The sequence below is a fragment of the Scomber scombrus genome, chromosome 11 (assembly GCF_963691925.1).
Source record: "Scomber scombrus chromosome 11, fScoSco1.1, whole genome shotgun sequence".
Classification (NCBI taxonomy): domain Eukaryota; kingdom Metazoa; phylum Chordata; class Actinopteri; order Scombriformes; family Scombridae; genus Scomber; species Scomber scombrus.
Genome location: NC_084980.1, coordinates 567,104 through 584,431, shown reverse-complemented (window position 1 = coordinate 584,431; position 17,328 = coordinate 567,104). Strand labels below are relative to the sequence as shown.

The window sequence follows — 17,328 nt, the reverse complement described above, 5'->3', positions numbered from 1 at the left end:
TCTCTCCTTTTAGAAGCAAATGTAAATATCACTGTACAATATTTACAGATTGCAACTTACTTATTTCTCTGTTTATTGTTCCTAATGGCTCACTCTACCACATTACTGATGAAAATACAAACAGATTGTATCACTGATATGAAGTCATAGGCCCTAAATGTAATCTACGCTTTCAATGTTTGTCAGTTTTTTGATGACCAGCCAGTCATCTCTGCTGCTAACAGCCCAACTCCTGAGATGGTCGTTTGTTGCCATGTTGGAATGATCTATGCAGCTCTTGGATTTATGTCTATGTAGAATTTTGCTATACTTTAAATGTAGAGTGAGGCTTATAAATTGTACTGGATAGAACAACGGCCCTGCTCTATATGTACAGGTATCACCCCATTCAATACAAACAGTAGCCTACTAAAATGAACAGATCAGTATGTATTCAATTTTGTTTTATTTTATTAAGCTACATGTTATAGATAATGAAGCGGGTGGATAATGAATGATTGTATTAATGAATGAAAAAAATGGTTAAATACATTGTTTATTTCATTTACGGTGATATCTACAACTATTAACAACATAAAGTAAGAAGTGTAATAAGAGGGTCCTTAATTCTTGAATTCAAATATCAAGCCTCAGAGAATATGTTTATGTATATTTTAGTTCAGCTGAGCAAGGACTCACTGCTGGTCACAGGCTGGACCTGGATGGGCTGATACAATAATACAAGTCAAATTTCTGGCTTCATTTTTACTAGCTGTGTCCCGGTTGTAAACTGCAGGAATCAAGGTTGCTAAGCGACAGGAGCGGTGCCTCATGACGAGAGGGCGGGAACAGCTGGTGACGTAATTAGAAAGTCACGTAACGTTCGGTTCGACCTTTGTTGACTGCATCTGTGGAAGGAAGCGTGGTCTGCATCTGTGGAAGGAAGCACAGCTACAGTCTCGCTTACACGGAATATTAATTACAGGCAGGTAAGGAAACGGTATTATATTTTCTTCTACTAGCGACTCTGGTGCTGAATGTATGTGAACGTGTGAACTGTCCCCATTCATATCCACACGGGTTCCTACGGTTATTTGCGGGGATAATGCTTACAGTTTTGGCGTTTTAATTAAAGTTAGATTCGGGAATTGAAACCACAGTGCGCAAGCTGTGCTCGGTTTTTGACATTATTACTTACATTTCGATATCACAAATTAGGCGATTATCATAACTGGGTTACCTGGCGTTATGCAACACAACTTTTATCAATGTAACGTTCTAGTCATTCAATGAAGGCTCACCCACCCGTTGCCACCATCCCACACCATGTCGTCAACCTGGGGGGGGACTGTTATTCCAGGGTTCAGTGAAAATTGTTGAGTTTGCTAATGAGGAGATGAGGGAAACTCGTGGTTTTCAATTTCAGAAAGAAACGCTATTTAAACTATGGGTTACTTAACTTGGTAACTGACCCCGTTTAACCTAAACTTTTAACTGGCAGATTCTCTTCAGTAAATCCTGAGTTTCTGTCTCCTGCAGAGCCCGATGCAGCTGTGAGACATCCATTCATTGCCTCATTCATTCAGTCCATATCAAAACGTGTTCATTCCTCACATTCATTTATTAACTGCAATCAAGCGTTCCGTTGTTCGCTTTTCTGTAGTCTAATCAGCTGCTACTAAAATAGGAGTGCAGCCGTAGATAAAGACATTTAAACGTTACCCAACCAGCTGACGGGGCGGACGAAGTTAGCACGTGCATATACATGACGATGTCCGGTTTTCAAAATACGATTCACAAAAAACATGAAAAATGAATACAAGCGTGTGGGATATATCAGATTATTCACACAGTCATTTGAAAATTAAATATAAAGCATTTGAAAGTATCAACCCAAAAAGTTCCAAAATTCTTGCTTTAAAATGTTTTGCCGATTTATTAAAAAACAATACAAAAGTATGAAAATAGACTATAATTATATACACAGTACAATGTGTAGTGAAATGTTAGTGGTAACTGTCAAGGAAAGATAAAGATACATTTAAAAATAAAATTATATAAAATATATAAAGGGTGCAATTATTAGAAAGAAAATATGAGAAAAAAATAGTGTAAATTATATATATATACACACAATTATATATGAAACATATATAACAAGTGCAAAATATATATAAAAATATATCCACATGGGTTATTCAGCCTATATTAATCATATTTCTTCTAAACATATTTCTTCTTATGTTCCTGTTGTTATCACTGTTTACCCACAGAAACATATACCATATATATAACCAATACTCGGTAGTACCGACATATTTCTGAAAAGTACCGACCTTGGTACCCAACCCTAAAGTAAAAGAAAGGGGCTGTATTCTTTAATTTGGGATCATAATTAGAACACTTCGGGGGACAAAAAGAGGTCAATTTATTTAAATTTCAAATACTTTTCTGTGTTGTTTAGTAATTTCTTTATACAGTCAAATACCGATTTCGTTTGTAAAGTGAAATGGGGTCAATCTGATGAGACCTGGAGACACATCAGTCCAACTTCAAGCAAGGCCTGATACATTTCTGCTCCAGTCATAGAATAAGCACACTAAGCATCAAGCAAGTATTCAAAGTAAAAGGCCCCCATTTGTGCCTGGAAATGGCTTCAATATGGTGTGACTGATATATTTCTGTTCTTGAGTAATTTCACTACAGGCACAACACTGTACAGGCCGTAATATTTTCATTGGATAATTTTGTAGAAAAGAGTTACGGTTCAATTTAAGTTGAATAAGTGAACATGAACGTTACTCGTCTCCTATTTCCATCAGATGAAATTGCAGAGTGGAGTAAATTTAGACCATAACGTTGGGAAACTCTGTGACGTACTTTTGTTTTGTAATGGGTAAAAAAGAGGGTGGGGTGGTGGTTGAGTGAACCCTAAACATTGAATAGTTCATATACACATTTTTAAACATATTTCATGTCTATTTTCTTTCTTTCACAGTCAGGATGTTTGGAGCAGTGGTGGTTGGCATCGGCACAGCAGGTTGTGTGAGGATCAGAGACATTTTAGCTCCACTGCCTGATAGTCCTGCAGAGAAACTCACTGTCAGAGGATTCATATCCAGGTAACACATGCTGTCTAGAATGCACAGATACACAACCTTGATGTCTTGTCATATTGTTAATGAAGTGTATAAAGCAGTGATCATCAACTCGGACCTTCCGATCCAGCCCACCACTTGATTCCAAAATTGTGAGGATCAAAGAGAAAATATTGTGTGATCCCCGCTATTAAAGCAACAGAAAAAAAACATCTGAGACTGAATTAACTATCAGGAATCCCCACCTTTTATGACTCTCATAGTCTGTTTACATTCCAAAATGAGGACAAACTCGCTGCACTGTTTAACATTTATTGTTTTACATAACCTACTGTTCTTCTTTGACATCATTTTTCCACATGCCCTTATTAACATTTGTTTTTATTACAAAGTCTCAACAACAAGCTTCAAACTAACAGACTTCTCAGTACAAAAAGAAAAGAAGAAAAACCAACTGGGATAACTTAAAGGCCATGGTAAATACTGTGGTAACAGAACAAAACACAAGTCACAAATAATGCTCGGCACATCAAATAAAAGGTTGAGTAAGCTAGACTAGCAATTTCAAATCACAAGGCTGAAATAGGCTACTCACACATGCTTAATGGGAGAAATTACATTTCCACTCTGACACCAACTTTTTCACATCAGGCTTGGCAGCTGTCAGACTGATGCGCAAAGAGTCCTCCAAAGACTGGTTTGACAGTCGGTTCCTCTCATGTGTTTTTATCAAGTTCATCTTGGAGAACGCAGCCTCGCAGGTGTAGGTTGAGCCGAACATGGTGAGCACATACATAGCCAGAGTCTTTAATATGCCATAGTCTTAGGTATAAGACACCCAAAATGTGCTCAAGCTTTCAGCACCATGGAGAGCAGCCTTCATGTCGCCTGCGGCCTGGATTTCAACCAGCTAAATCAGAATAGCCGTTTGGCACGGGAGTAGGCAGATTTCAATGTTGCAATTTTTCCCTGACGGGCCTCTGACTGCTCAGGATATGACTCCTTGAAACTTGCATGCTTCGTGTTGTGGTGATGCCACAGATTATATTCTTTAGCAACAGCAACTGTTTCACTGCAAATGAGGCATACAGGTGTCACATTTCTAAAAGTCGGCATGATGAATGCGTATTCATCAGTCCATTCATCATTAAAGAGGCGGTTTTCCACATCAACTTTACGTTTCATGGACTTAGAGAGTTAAATCGATGCTAGAGGCCTTTTCCTTCCAATAATCTTGACAGCATGATGGAGGACAGTTTGGCCAAAACCCTCCTCTCTCCCACCACCTCTATGGAGTCCAGGGGTCAGCCACAGACTGAACTGGCTCTTTTTATCAGTCTGTTGAGTCTATTCTTGTCCCGCTCAGAATATCCCCCCTACCCAACACACCACTGCATATGAGACCATAGATGCAACCACAGAGTCAAAGAAGACAGACAGCTGTGTGTGTGTGTGTGTGTGTGTGTGTGTGTGTGTGTGTGTGTGTGTGTGTGTGTGTGTGTGTGTGTGTGTGTGTGTGTGTGTGTGTGTGTGTGTGTGTGTGTGTGTGTGTGTGTAGATGGCAAATGGAGGACAGGGGCAGGAGAGTGTGTCTTCTTTGTCCTGCCTTCATGCAAGTTGGTCGGAACGAATAGTGTGTAGGTTTGTGTCTATGTTAAAGGCTAATTTGTGTAGGATGAGGCGCCAGGTTAAGAACAGATTAGTTCCATGCATGGCCTGGTTACTGGATGTAACATGTGTTACATATGTTAGTTAGATGTATGCTCAGAGCACTGCTGCCTTCTGCTTCTATAGCAGCAGTGGGAGAGAAAGAAAGTTGAGAAAGAGAAAAAGGAGAGTGGTTGCTTTGGTTTTGTGAACCTGATGACATCACGGGTCACAGGCAGGGTTGGGAGAGTTACTTTAAAAATGCATTCCAAAGTACATTTACTAGTTATCCAAGTATCACAATTTTAAAGTAATGTAACTTGATTACTTTCCTCTACTTTAGGATTATGGCAGTACCAAATATGCAATAATAAAGACACAGTGCACATTCGACACAATATTGGCCACTTTCTATGCAAATAAAACTTGTTGCAAAAACCATGTAATTGACGGACCACCGCAAATTCCCAAATGCAGTTAAGGTGGAGATATTAGTGTGTTCAGAGAGTTGGTGTTAGCTGAGCTGCAGCTATCGATTATTTTTGTAATCGATTATTTTTGTAATCGATTATTCTATCGATTATTTCATTGATTAATGAAGTAATCGAATAAATTATTTTGCCTTATTAAATAGCAGTAGTAAAAATGAGAAAAAGGACAAAAAACACGTCTCTGAAAATGAACAATCAATTGGGTTTTATTCCTGGACATTCCTTTTTAAAATCAAAACTAAACCCATTTATTGCATTTTAACTGAAGTACCTTCTGAAACAAATAAATGAAAATAACTTTGAAACAAGACATATTTAAGATTTATAACTTAGACAACAGCTATTTGGTCTCAATATTACATTTTTTAAATCAAAACTAAACCCATTTATTGCATTCAGTGCATTTAGCTTCAGTGCCTCGGAAACAAATACATGAACTTATTTTCTTTTAGTGTGACTGATTTAAATTTTTTCGTTAAAAAAACTCATAAAGTTATCACTACTGAGAGTTATAGGAATACATGGATCAGTAGTGTTATGACTCTTTGTCAGTTTTAACCAAAGTGCTGAAAAGAAACCTTGGACTGTTTTTATCCTCCTCTGGTGTTACAGAGGGTCTGTTTTAAGACTAAGCGAGATTCTTTAGTTTGGTGGAACGCCATATTCTTTCAAATTTTCGTAAAGTTTGTTTTAATTGTCAAGTTTGAGAATTATACCACGGAGCTGTTCTCTGTTGTTTTTAAAGGAGCGATGGAGTCCAGAGTTGTTCTCGGTGAGTCTGCAGCGCTATCAACAATATGGTCGATCTGGGAGGGACTAAAATCATAATAAGAAATCTCTATTGTATTGAGACATGGTATTGAATTCAGTACTGATGGAATTATTTCCTTAAATGTAGTGACAACACTATCAGACAGACATCTAGTAAAAACACGTTTGTCTAATGGTGTGTAGTCGGACTGAGTTATTAACCCAGTTAAGACCCAAAAAAATTCAAAAGTTATTAAATAATGGTCTGATAGAAAAGGATTATGAGGGAGTCCTAAGTGCAGCTCTGCCTCCTAGTCTGGACTCTGGGTTGTCATGGGTTTGGGTTAATAAATTTGGCTATATTTCTAGATATGAGAGCAGCTCCATCCAAAGTGGGATGTATGCCGTCTCTCCTAATCAGACCAGGTCTTCCCCAGAAAGTCTGCCAATTATCAATGAAGCCCACATTATTATCTGGACACCACCTTAACAACCAGTGGTTGAACGATGACATGCGGCTATACATGTCATCACTGGTCAAATTAGCCAGGTAACAATACCCATCGCAGATCATATTGACAAACACTAAATAACTTTTTAGCTTAAATGTCATTTTTTTCAGTGTAGGCTCACACCACTAGGCCAGCAAAATTGATTCTATTTTTCACCACATAACGCTTGTGAAATGGGAGCAGCAGTTTCACACAATGCACAGTTACACTTATAAATACTTACAAATACTGTCAGACATCATGAATTTACTTCTATCCTAATATGTTTTTGTCAACAGGAGAAGCCTGGACAGTCAGCAGGGGGTGAGCCAGATCTCAGTAGAAGAGGCTGTGAACACAGAAGACATTCATGTGGCATTCATCTGCACTGAGAATCTGTCACATGAGGATAACATCAGGTAATATGCAAGAAAAACAACTGCAAAATATCTTTGCTGTTTATCTGTCTTGGCACTAAATAAGTCAGTACAGTAACTTAATCATTAAATAAATACTGACAAATGTGTGGCAAAATAAAGCAAAACCAACATAAACATCCTAACATCTTTACATGTAAGTTGTGTCCATGGTTTTCATGTTAGTTTTACAGAACCATGTCACCAGCACAGTGAGAGTGCTTTCCACTGGCAAGTTTAGACATTTTTAAGTCCAATGCATCATTCTGGTAGCCTGGGTATACCCATGCTCTCATTCCAGCAAGATTCTACTTTGCTCTGAAAGTTAGCATGACCACCAAGACAAAATCTTCGCCTGAGATAGGGAACCAATCACAGAACGGGGAGGCGGGCTCAAGACGATGACACCCTTAGAGCGACTATCGTCTACCGACATCGTCTATGGTTGATATGATTGGCTGTAAGTTTGTCCAGATTCAGAGCTTTGAGGCTGAGCTGCAGGCTTTAGTGGAGGTGTGTGGGGAAGTTTATTTGTGCTGTTGAACGTAACCGCTGTAAAACAATCAGAAAATAACATTTTATTGATCTGATTCACGGGCTTTCTTACTGTCAGCTCTCTCTCTCTTCATTTACTCTCTAGCTCGCTCGACCAGAGCAGAGGAGAGCAATGCGATGAGAAGTAACAGTAAACAACAGCAGAGGTTAACATCAGCTGCTCCTATCCTCTGTCTTAGGGGGTGGAGCTGAACCCGCCATGCAGCAGAGACAGAGAGAAAGTGTGTTTTTCTTATTTTCCACTGTAGCCTGCTGTTGCCCGTCCTCACCACATAGCTACGTGGATTTGATTGGTCCGGGCATCCTGCAACTGATTCCTGCTCACTATATTATTGCTGGTGAAGTTGACTGTTCAAGTCAGGCCAGAACGACTATCAGGCCACCGGGAATTGTCCCGGTGCTCCCGATGTGCAGTCCGCCCCAGGGCATGTTTATATTGGCCAGCCAACTTTTAAAGTCTCCTTTTATGATGCATTCTCTCCTCTGACGCAGCCACCACTCTCTGGTATAGTCTGACTCACCGGCAGCTGTATTCGGGGAGCAGTTGCTTTAGTTCAAAGAGGCCATAAGCATGACGCTCGCTGGGTAAAGTTAGTTGGTAACAACAGCCTTAATAGTTCCAAAACTCAACATTGTGACCTAAGTTTAGTTTCTGTCTCCCACATCTCTCCTCTCTCTCTCTCTCTCTCTCTCTCACACACACACACGTGCGCAACAAATCCTGAGGTAACAGCTGTAGATTTTAGTAAACGTCATGTGCCTCAGTCAGTACCCTAATCCTCCTATGCATTTATTTCACAAAATATCAACATAATTAGCAGACTGACGACGTAAAGTTTGTAGCATACTAAAGTCGTTGACTCAACGAGTCAGTAAGTAGTCCTTACACAATTCAGTTACACGCACACACACACGCACACACACACACACACACACACAGAGTAGTCCTTACACAATTCAGTTACACGCACACACACACGCACACACACACACACACACACACAGAGTAGTCCTTACACAATCTCCAGGGCTGTTGGTTGAAAAATTCAGTTGAATAAGATGCTGCAGATGTTTTATCAGTCTGTGGTGGCAAGTGTGTTGTTTTATGCTGCAGTCTGCTGGGGAGGCAACATCAGACACAGAGATGCAAGGCGGTTGGACAAACTAGTCAAAAGAGCTGGCTGTGTGATTGGAGCCAGGTTGGACACACTGGAGGAGGTGGTGGAGAAATGCACTGTCAAGATGTTCGAGGCCATCTTGAATTACCTGGATCATCTGCTACACAACACCTTTATGGACCAAAAAAACAGCAGTGGACGGCTCCTCTCTCTCCGTTGCAGGACGGAGAGATTTAAAAGATCCTCCGCTCCTACAGCCATCAGGCTGTCTAATATGGCGTCATTTCAGTGCCAAAATCCACGCGCATAAAAACCATAATCAGCGTGAATAAAGACCACTCTCTGCACGCTCAGCAACACTCTCTGCGCTAGTGGTCTCTGTGTATACGCTGGCCTCCACTCTCTGTGCCTTCTGCTCGCTCGCCTTCCCTGAGTTTTGGCACTTTGGGGGCCCCGCAACCCCCCCTCCTTTCTGATTGGTCACTACTGTCTCCAGGTCAGAGCCAATTCGAGGCAGAGTAGGGCGGGTCATCATTGCTTGGTGGCAGAATTTGATTGCGGATCGAGATGTCAGAGAAAAAAGAGGTAAGTTGAGGAAGAGACAGATATTTAAATGTAAATGTATTGAACAGCTTGGGAGTAATTGTGATAGTTTACTGACTTTTTTTTCTTTATACTTTATTTTCATTTCGGATATATAAAAAAAACTCTCGATAGGAAACGTGCATTATTTTTACAATCCAAAGATATCTGTTCAATTTTTATATCTGGTAAGACTATCTATACACTGGAATGAGAGAGAGTATGTTTTATCAACTGTATTAGTGGAACTGGAACAGCTTTACATATTTTGCTGTATTCCCTATAAGAGCACTGCATATTAAATGTTTCATTGAATTGAATTGAGTTGTAAGATTGAACCATGTTCATCCAACAGGTCAGCAACAAAAATTATTTTCTTATCACACCATTTTTGATTGTATAAGGTTTTTCTATTTGATGTAATTGCTCTGTTGTTCCACAATGTGGATCCATGTGGACTCAAATTGTGGCTAAATATCATTTTCCAGTATGTTAACACTTGTTCATGAAATGTTGACAGTTTCAAAATCACATTGTAACAAAAATTCAAACCCTCTTACTTAAAAAAAATGTTTTTATCCAATTTACTCTAAACATCCCTACCATTGATTCTATATCTAGTGTTTTTAAACCTCCTTTATTAGTATCTTTGACCAATTGTGACTTTTTAATATAATGTTTTATTTTTCCATATAAAATTGTAAATTATGGAGTTTGTTTTCTTAATGTTTCGAGAAGTAACATACAAATATTGGCATGGATAAACCAATTTATAGTTTACTGACTTCCTACAAGGTAGTATGGAGGCTGTCTTCCTCCACCAGGCGTTTAAAGTGACCAATCATAAAGGAGGGGGGGTTGCGGGGCCCCCAAAGTGCCAAAACTCAGGAAAGGCGAGCGAGCAGAAGGCACAGAGAGTGAGAGAGACCACGAGCGCTCAGAGAGTGGAGGCGAGTACGCATAGTGGTTTTTATGCGTGCAGATTTTGGCACTGAAATGACGCCATAGTCTAATTCTTCAATAATTTACAGAAGAGCTAACAGACTAATTGAATTTCCCCTCGGGGATAAATAACGTAATTTTGAATTTTATTTTTTTTTTTAATTTCGAAAGTTTACTCTTGACAAAATTTTAACTCATGGTCCACTTACTGTTTTTTTTGGAGCTTTCAATCCAAGTAAATGGACTGAGTTATTAACCCAGTTAAGACCCAAACATGGAATATTTGTCATTTGATAACAAGTAGTTGTATATGGGTTAAGATCACAAAGTAGATTTCAAAGCAAAGCACACACTGCTTAATGGGGACCATCAGAAGCTTCTCAGTGGGACTCTCTTATGTCGCTGAAATGTGGAACATCTATTCAGTTTTCTATAGGGTTTTTCCATTAGCGCGGGTTAATCTGCCTAAAGCTTTGATACTCGCCACTCACTGCAGTGCGGGCCCCCGCTAATGGCATGCAACCCACACAACCTACTTGCACAGAGGAGCTTATCTCAGCATGTTGTTTATTGCCATTTACTCCAAATTGCCCAAGGGTGTACAAACACAATCTGTGAATAAGCAGGGAGTCAACGAGTATCACCGGAAGAACAATCTAAGTTTTTTCTCTCTTTCCAGCAAAAGCTCATCGTTTGCCAGTGTGGTGGCAATCTATCTCATTGAATTGAGTCATTTGGTTGTCCCTGTGGTGTACTTTCATTCATCTGCATCTTACCGGTTTCCTGATTGCTTTCAGCCATATCACAGTCATATTAACTTACTGCTGATGACAGCCAAACACTTCTTGCTTCTGCTGCTTCATGTTAAAAGCTTTTCATTAACAATCTAATGGGGGTGAAGAAGTTATGGGAAATTAAATGTGTTTTTCACAGGATTGGCAGAGTTTCATTAACGGTGCTGTTCTTCAATAAAAACAGGTCTACACAACAGAATATTGAGATATTTGGAGGGATTTATATCAGTATTTGTATCATTTTAAGTACAAGCGGTAACAGCAACGGTCAGATGTTTGATGAAGAGCTGTAGGCGACACCATTAATACATTTTCTGAAAATGGCATGCCTCCAACACATCATCAAGGTAGAAGCCACTGAGAATTACCACCATCTCTGGAGATTCAGCTCTATGGAACTCCTCATTTTGGTTTTCTGGCCCCCATACTGATATATATCACCATCCTTGTGTCCCGCAGCAGTTTTCAGTGAACAGACACAGTTGACCCACTGTACACTACCTGTAAAAAACTGCAGACAATGTTAGCGACTAGCTTGTGAGGATAGTGGAGCATTTAGCAGCTAAAGAACCAGATATTGTTTTCTGAGCATTTAATCAAGCCCATAAAAAAGTGAATGACTTACATTCATTAGGTGGACATAAGCATGACACAAAATTAATGCTAATTTTTCTCTATGTGTTATGTGTGTGTAAATAGAAAAGTTTTTGTAGCTTCATATGGTAATAATATCACAAATGTTGTGCCCAAAAAATCATTAGGATGTGCTGAGCATCTTTTTTCACTGTGTTATTACACCAGACACTATAACCTCCCCTCTTGCATGGTGCATTTTTAAAATGCGTAACTCAAAGTTTCTATCAGAATTTTTGTTGTCTTCATTTTGAACTCCCTTCCTCTCTCATTAGAACCTTTCTGCAGGCAGGGAAACATGTCTGTGTGGAGTATCCCATGGCTATGAACTACAAGGCTGCTGTCGAGCTTTGGGATTTGGCCCAGGAAAAAGGTGATAATAATTTACAGGATGCACCATGTACTATGTGTAGGTCAGGAGGGACATTTCATCGACATGCCTTTCATAGGACATTCAGTGGTGGGATTCAATGAGTGCGGTAATTCAGCATGAATCCTTTTCCTTAGCAGTGGAAGTTAATGAATTCAGATCAGTAGTATAGATGACATCTTTTTAGAATAATGAACATCATCTTCCACTATTAGGGAAATGTCTGGGGTGAAGGATTCAGTGTCCTTGAGTGTACTTAATAAAAGTAATCAGTACTTGGTACCCTTGATCAACTCTGGGGTCAGTGATATTTTTTGCAAAAACACATGCCCAACAAACGGTTTGTGCATCTGATTCTACTATCTCAGTAAACGTGTGTGTGTGGTGTGTGTGTGTGTCAGGAGTGATTCTTCATGAAGAACACATAGAGCTGCTGACAGAAGACTACAAACAACTGAAGAAAGAGGTGGAGGGAAAAATGTTGAAGGAAGGAACTCTTCATTTCACAGGTAAGAGGCAGGAATGTGTCTCACTAAGTATTAACCAAATTTCAACTCATTTAAAATTTTCCTGGTTAAGTTCTAGAAAATGGATTGTTCGTGTGATGATGTTCTCCAGTTTAAGTCCACGCTGCACTATCTGTTGAAAACGCTGTGGTGCAGTCGTATCATCAGTGTGTTTTAATTTGACATTAACACCAGACTGATGTTGAAGTTCTCCTAAAGACTCCAAAAGAAACCTCTTTCAGGGTGGGAATTCAAGCTAAATGTCTTTGAAGAAATGTATTAATAATGTCCGTATGTTGTCATTTGTTCAAGGTGGAGCTCTGAAGCCTGGGTTTGGTTCATTAGCATTCAGTGGCATTGCTCGCCTCACCTGGTTAGTGGAGTTGTTTGGTGAACTCTCAGTAACTGCAGCAACCATAGAGGAGGACTCTGGTATCAACTTCTGCAAGATGACTGCAAAGCTGCTTACTGCTGACAACAAGTGAGTCATTTTAAAATATATTAAATAGTTTCTCTTTGTCAAAGTTGTAATAGGGGATATCAACATCTAGTCCTACACAACAGATCTAGGTTGAGGTTACGTTTGCTGAAACTAGAATGTTCCAGTTGCCAGTTGAACATGTTTTTTTGTTTGAGATTGATGTCTTGCATACAGGCTTTAATTAGTGGTGGTTTCTTCATAACCATCCATTTCTTAGTCCCAGCCAGCCATGGTTGGAACTTTTTGTATGTTCAACTTTTTCGACTAATCCCCTAATGTATTTGCTATTTCGTTGAATTCCTTCATCAATTGCAAAGTTTTTGATATAATTCATGGTAGAAGCCATTCAGTGGGGGTGTCTTCGAGTCCTGAACCCTAACCCTTGGTTGTCATCTCCAGATATGGAGTAAGGTAAATTACACAGAATTGACCTTAGAATTGAAGTCATTTAAACATTATTTCTGATTTCTCTTGCTCCTCTAGACCTCTTACATGGATCGAGGAACGGAGACCTGGTCTCCCCAGGACCAAGAACATCAACTTTCACTTTGGCTCATGCACTCTGACCCAGATCCCTCCGGCACCCAGAGGGGCTGTGGGCCTCTTCATGCAGGACCTGATCCACTTTTCCTCCAAGTTGGTGGGCCAAGTGAGTGCAGAGGAGCTGAAGAGAGAGAAAATCAGGATCCTACACTGCTTGGAACTGACAGATAGGATACAAAAACTTTGCCAAAGATAAATGAGTAGTCTACAATTTATAAAAGTCATCATAAATCTTGATCTCATTCAAACATGAATTTTGTATGTATTTTTTTTTATTTATCACCATGCCATTAAGTTTCTGTATTATGAGTCAGGTTATTTATTCATCACTCCTGTGACTATTAGTGTTTAAAAGCTGAGTCATTGAACTGAATAAAACATTTTAACATGTTCAGCACATATTTATACACAGGTGCCTGAAAGTAGACTAATGTGACTTTTGGAAATGACATACAGAGCAGGTATCCAGCATCCAGCAGATATTTAGGTTACAGCTATCATCACACTTATCATACTCTCTCATTTTTCCATGTGTTGTTTTTATTTCATGAATGTACAAAAAAGAGGGGGGGGGGAGAATTCACAAAAAAAAGTCATAACTGTTTATCTTAAGATTCACAAAACCCCCTTGAATCCTTGTAAGAAGTTCAGTAGTCTCAGGTTCTGGTCACAGAGTTTGTTTTGTTGACCATTATATAACATAGTTTTATGTCCCCATATTATATGTCATATAAAAGAACCTAGATGTAGATAAATAGATATAATACATAGTTTTGTCTACTTTAGGTAATATTATTCAGAGACATATCTATACCAAACATAAACATAACATAAATATCTTATCCTCATCCTGTATATCCTTCTCCTCACCCACAAAGCCCTTAATGGTTCATAGTATCTCTAAAAGTAGAATGGGAGGCAGAGCCTTCAGTTATCAGGCTCCTCTCCTGTGGAACCATCTTCCAGATTCGGTCCGGAGGGCAGACACCCTCTCTACATTTAAGAGTAGGCTTAAAACCTTCCTTTTTGATAAAACCGGCCAGGCTTGCCCTAAACCAGCTCCTAGTTATGTTGCCATAGGCTTAGACTGCTGGGGGACTTCACTTGATGCACTGAGTCCTTTCTTACTCCTCCATCTCCAATCTGTAGGCACTAATGCACTAACTAACTAATCCATGTTACTAACATGTTTTCTTCCCGGGAGTTTTTGTGCTCTCTTGTCTCACAGGTTCCTTTGGATCAGGGTCATGGTCCCCCTAGTTATGGACAGTGGGCTGTTGTTGTTGTTGTTGTTGTTGTTATTGTGGTGATGTGTGTGTGTGTCTCTCTCTCCCTACTTCTTCCTCTCTCAAGCGAGCCGGTCAAGGCAGATGGTCGCCTACTAAGAGCCCAGTTGCCACTGTTGCCAAATGCTTTCTCATGGGGGAATGTTGGGTCTCTTTAAAATAAAGTGTATGGTCTACCTGCCCTATGTTCAAGGTTCAAAGTTTCTTCATTAGTACCAGAAGGTAAATTTGTTGTGCAGACAGGAACTCAGCAATCCCAATATAAAACTCACAGCCACGCAAACAGACATCATGACAGACAAATCACACAATAGAAAAACAATACAATCATTCCAAAATATATATATTCATAGAAAGTGCTTCAACATATCCATGGATACAAGTAGTGTTGTTTTTGGCGGCCTGTTTTAATTGTTTGTTTTTGTTTTAGTCTAGTCTTTGTGTCAAGCTGTCATTTTAGTTTTTATTAGTTTTAGTCACGTTCATACTTTTTAGTCTAGTCAAGTTTCAGTCGACTAAAAGTCTGAGCATTTTAGTCTTATTTTAGTCAGAATTATCTGTGACTATTTTAGTCTAGTTTTAGTCAATGAAAATTGTATTTTAGTCTCTTTTTAGTAATGCAATTCTATTTAACCCAGTCAATATAGTATAAGTACCTAGTAGTATAGACGAAACCAAAATGTTCTTTTAGCCAAACCCATTTCACAATTCAAACAAGGTTGTCTTATTATTATATTATTGTTACCTTATAGACTCAAGAATAACCGCGGCTGGCCGGCCATCGGTCCCGTTCTCTGTGTCAGTTGTCTGTCGTTAACGCTAACCTACCGCAGCTGCATCTTCTAAATAATGCCGCGAGTGGGGATTGAGGAAGTGACGTCGAAGTGAGACACAGGAAACAGAAATACTGCAAAATAATAGCAACAACGAGACTAAACGAGACGAAATAACGTTATAACATTTCGTCTCGTCTCGTTTTAGTCAACGAAAATGAAGAGACATTTTAGCAGTTTTTATTTTGTAAACCACATTTAGTCTCATTTTTATTCGTCAACAATATTGCATTATATATTTAATTATAGTTATCGTCACATGACCAGCATTTAAGTTGCGTCTCGTTTTCGTCACGTGATAAAGGTTCGTTGACGACGATATTTAGTCATAATTTTCGTTGACGAAAGCAACACTAGATACAAGTAAAGTTAATATGACATTACAATTGCTGTAGGTACAAAGCTATTTCTGAACAGTTTTGTCCTACCCTTAGGGACCACAAAACGACAAATGAGCTGGAACTCACCATGCAAAGGATATGAGCAGTCCTTAAGTATGGAGCTGGCTTAAAGTGCTGACATAGTGAGTTGAGGCTCCCCAATTAGTCGACCAGCCCACTTGATGATTTGGTTCAGGGAATTTTTGTCCTGTAGTGACAGATTACCAAACCAGAGGCCTGTACTACGAAGCTGGATTTTCTCTTATCGAGGTAACTTCAGGGTTAACTCTGGGTTTTCCGTCTTGCGACGCTGGTTCACTTCTTACCGGGGTAAATCACCATGGTAACTTATGCTGAATGGCTAACCTGCTCCGGAGCAGGTTATGTTCTGGATAAGAGATCAACGAGTATAAAAGCACCACCTCCTGACCAATCAGTTCTCTTGGAAAATAGCCTGCCCATTCATAGAAGATCCTGTCCACATTGGTGCACGGATCGTGAGAGTCTGCAATGTTCTGCCAGCATTCCTTCCTGGCTTTTGCTGTGGCAACAGTGTTGCTTTTGGCCTGGATGATGTGTTTGAATTCTTCATATTTTTGAAGAATAATTGTCTGCTCCTCTATGGTAAAGTAAGCTGCTCTGCAGGGTTTCTCCATGTTTGTGATTGGTCAGACGCTGCAAACACCTTTAACCCTTTTATGTGAGCGTGCACCGATCAAGATTGGAAAACCCTGGGTTGAATTACCGAGTTGATAACCAGCTTCGTAGTACCTATTATCAGATTTGTGAATGTCTGTGTAAATCAACCCAGGTAACGGAGGGATATCCAGGGTATGTTAATCCAGCTTCGTAGTACAGGCCTCAGGTTCTGTACACAAAGGCAGTCAACACAGGCAGAAGTACAAAAACACGGGGCAAAAGGGTAGTCCTAAAAACAGGCGAGAGTCAAAACCATCAAAAGGTGGAATATGGCTACGGTACATAAACGCTAGGCTAAACTAGTATCAAGGGAAAAAACAAGGTAGGAACACGAGGAAAAACATACACTAGGAAACTGCCGGAAGCTACTCACAAATGATGCAGACAATCTGACAGACACACTGGGGGAAACAGGCATTTATACACATGAGGGGAGGAGATAATGATGCACAGGTGAAGACAATGGACAATCACACACACAGGGACTCAAGACATGTAGAATGAACACAAACAGGAAGTGAGGGAATCCAAACAAAATAAAAGAGGAAATCAAAAAACGAAACAAACTAAACAGTATTGGACCTGACACTTTCCTCATCCTCTCTTCCCTGCCACCATCTCTGTCTGGAGCCAGATGTAACCATCTTTTGATGGTTGCGTCAATCTCCTGGTCTGTGGCCCCAGATGTCAAGCGGTTACGCCTCACAGCAGCTGAAACATACATGCAAAAAAGC

At 39.7% G+C, this 17,328-nt stretch overlaps 2 protein-coding genes across 2 annotated transcripts in view; both read left to right on the top strand.

Moving 5' to 3' along the window:
• LOC133990351 (leukocyte cell-derived chemotaxin-2-like) overlaps positions 1-17,328 on the top strand; it is a 337,858-nt gene that overhangs the window by 34,420 nt on the left and 286,110 nt on the right. The gene's annotated exons all lie outside the window — the stretch shown is intronic.
• Positions 884-14,745, top strand: blvra (biliverdin reductase A). Its single transcript, XM_062429141.1, has 7 exons — positions 884-968; positions 2,978-3,101; positions 6,756-6,875; positions 11,772-11,869; positions 12,268-12,375; positions 12,685-12,853; positions 13,337-14,745. Exons 2-7 carry the CDS (start codon positions 2,983-2,985, stop codon positions 13,590-13,592), a joined length of 870 nt encoding a protein of 289 aa, XP_062285125.1. The 5' UTR covers positions 884-968; positions 2,978-2,982; the 3' UTR covers positions 13,593-14,745.

Coding starts and splice junctions, on each gene's coding strand:
- blvra (XM_062429141.1), top strand. CDS start 2,983: ATGTTTGGAGCAGTGGTGGTTGGCATCGGCACAGCAGGTTGTGTGAGG. Junction 11,870..12,267: donor GGATTTGGCCCAGGAAAAAG/GTGATAATAATT, acceptor TGTGTGTGTCAG/GAGTGATTCTTCATGAAGAA. Junction 12,376..12,684: donor AGGAACTCTTCATTTCACAG/GTAAGAGGCAGG, acceptor CATTTGTTCAAG/GTGGAGCTCTGAAGCCTGGG.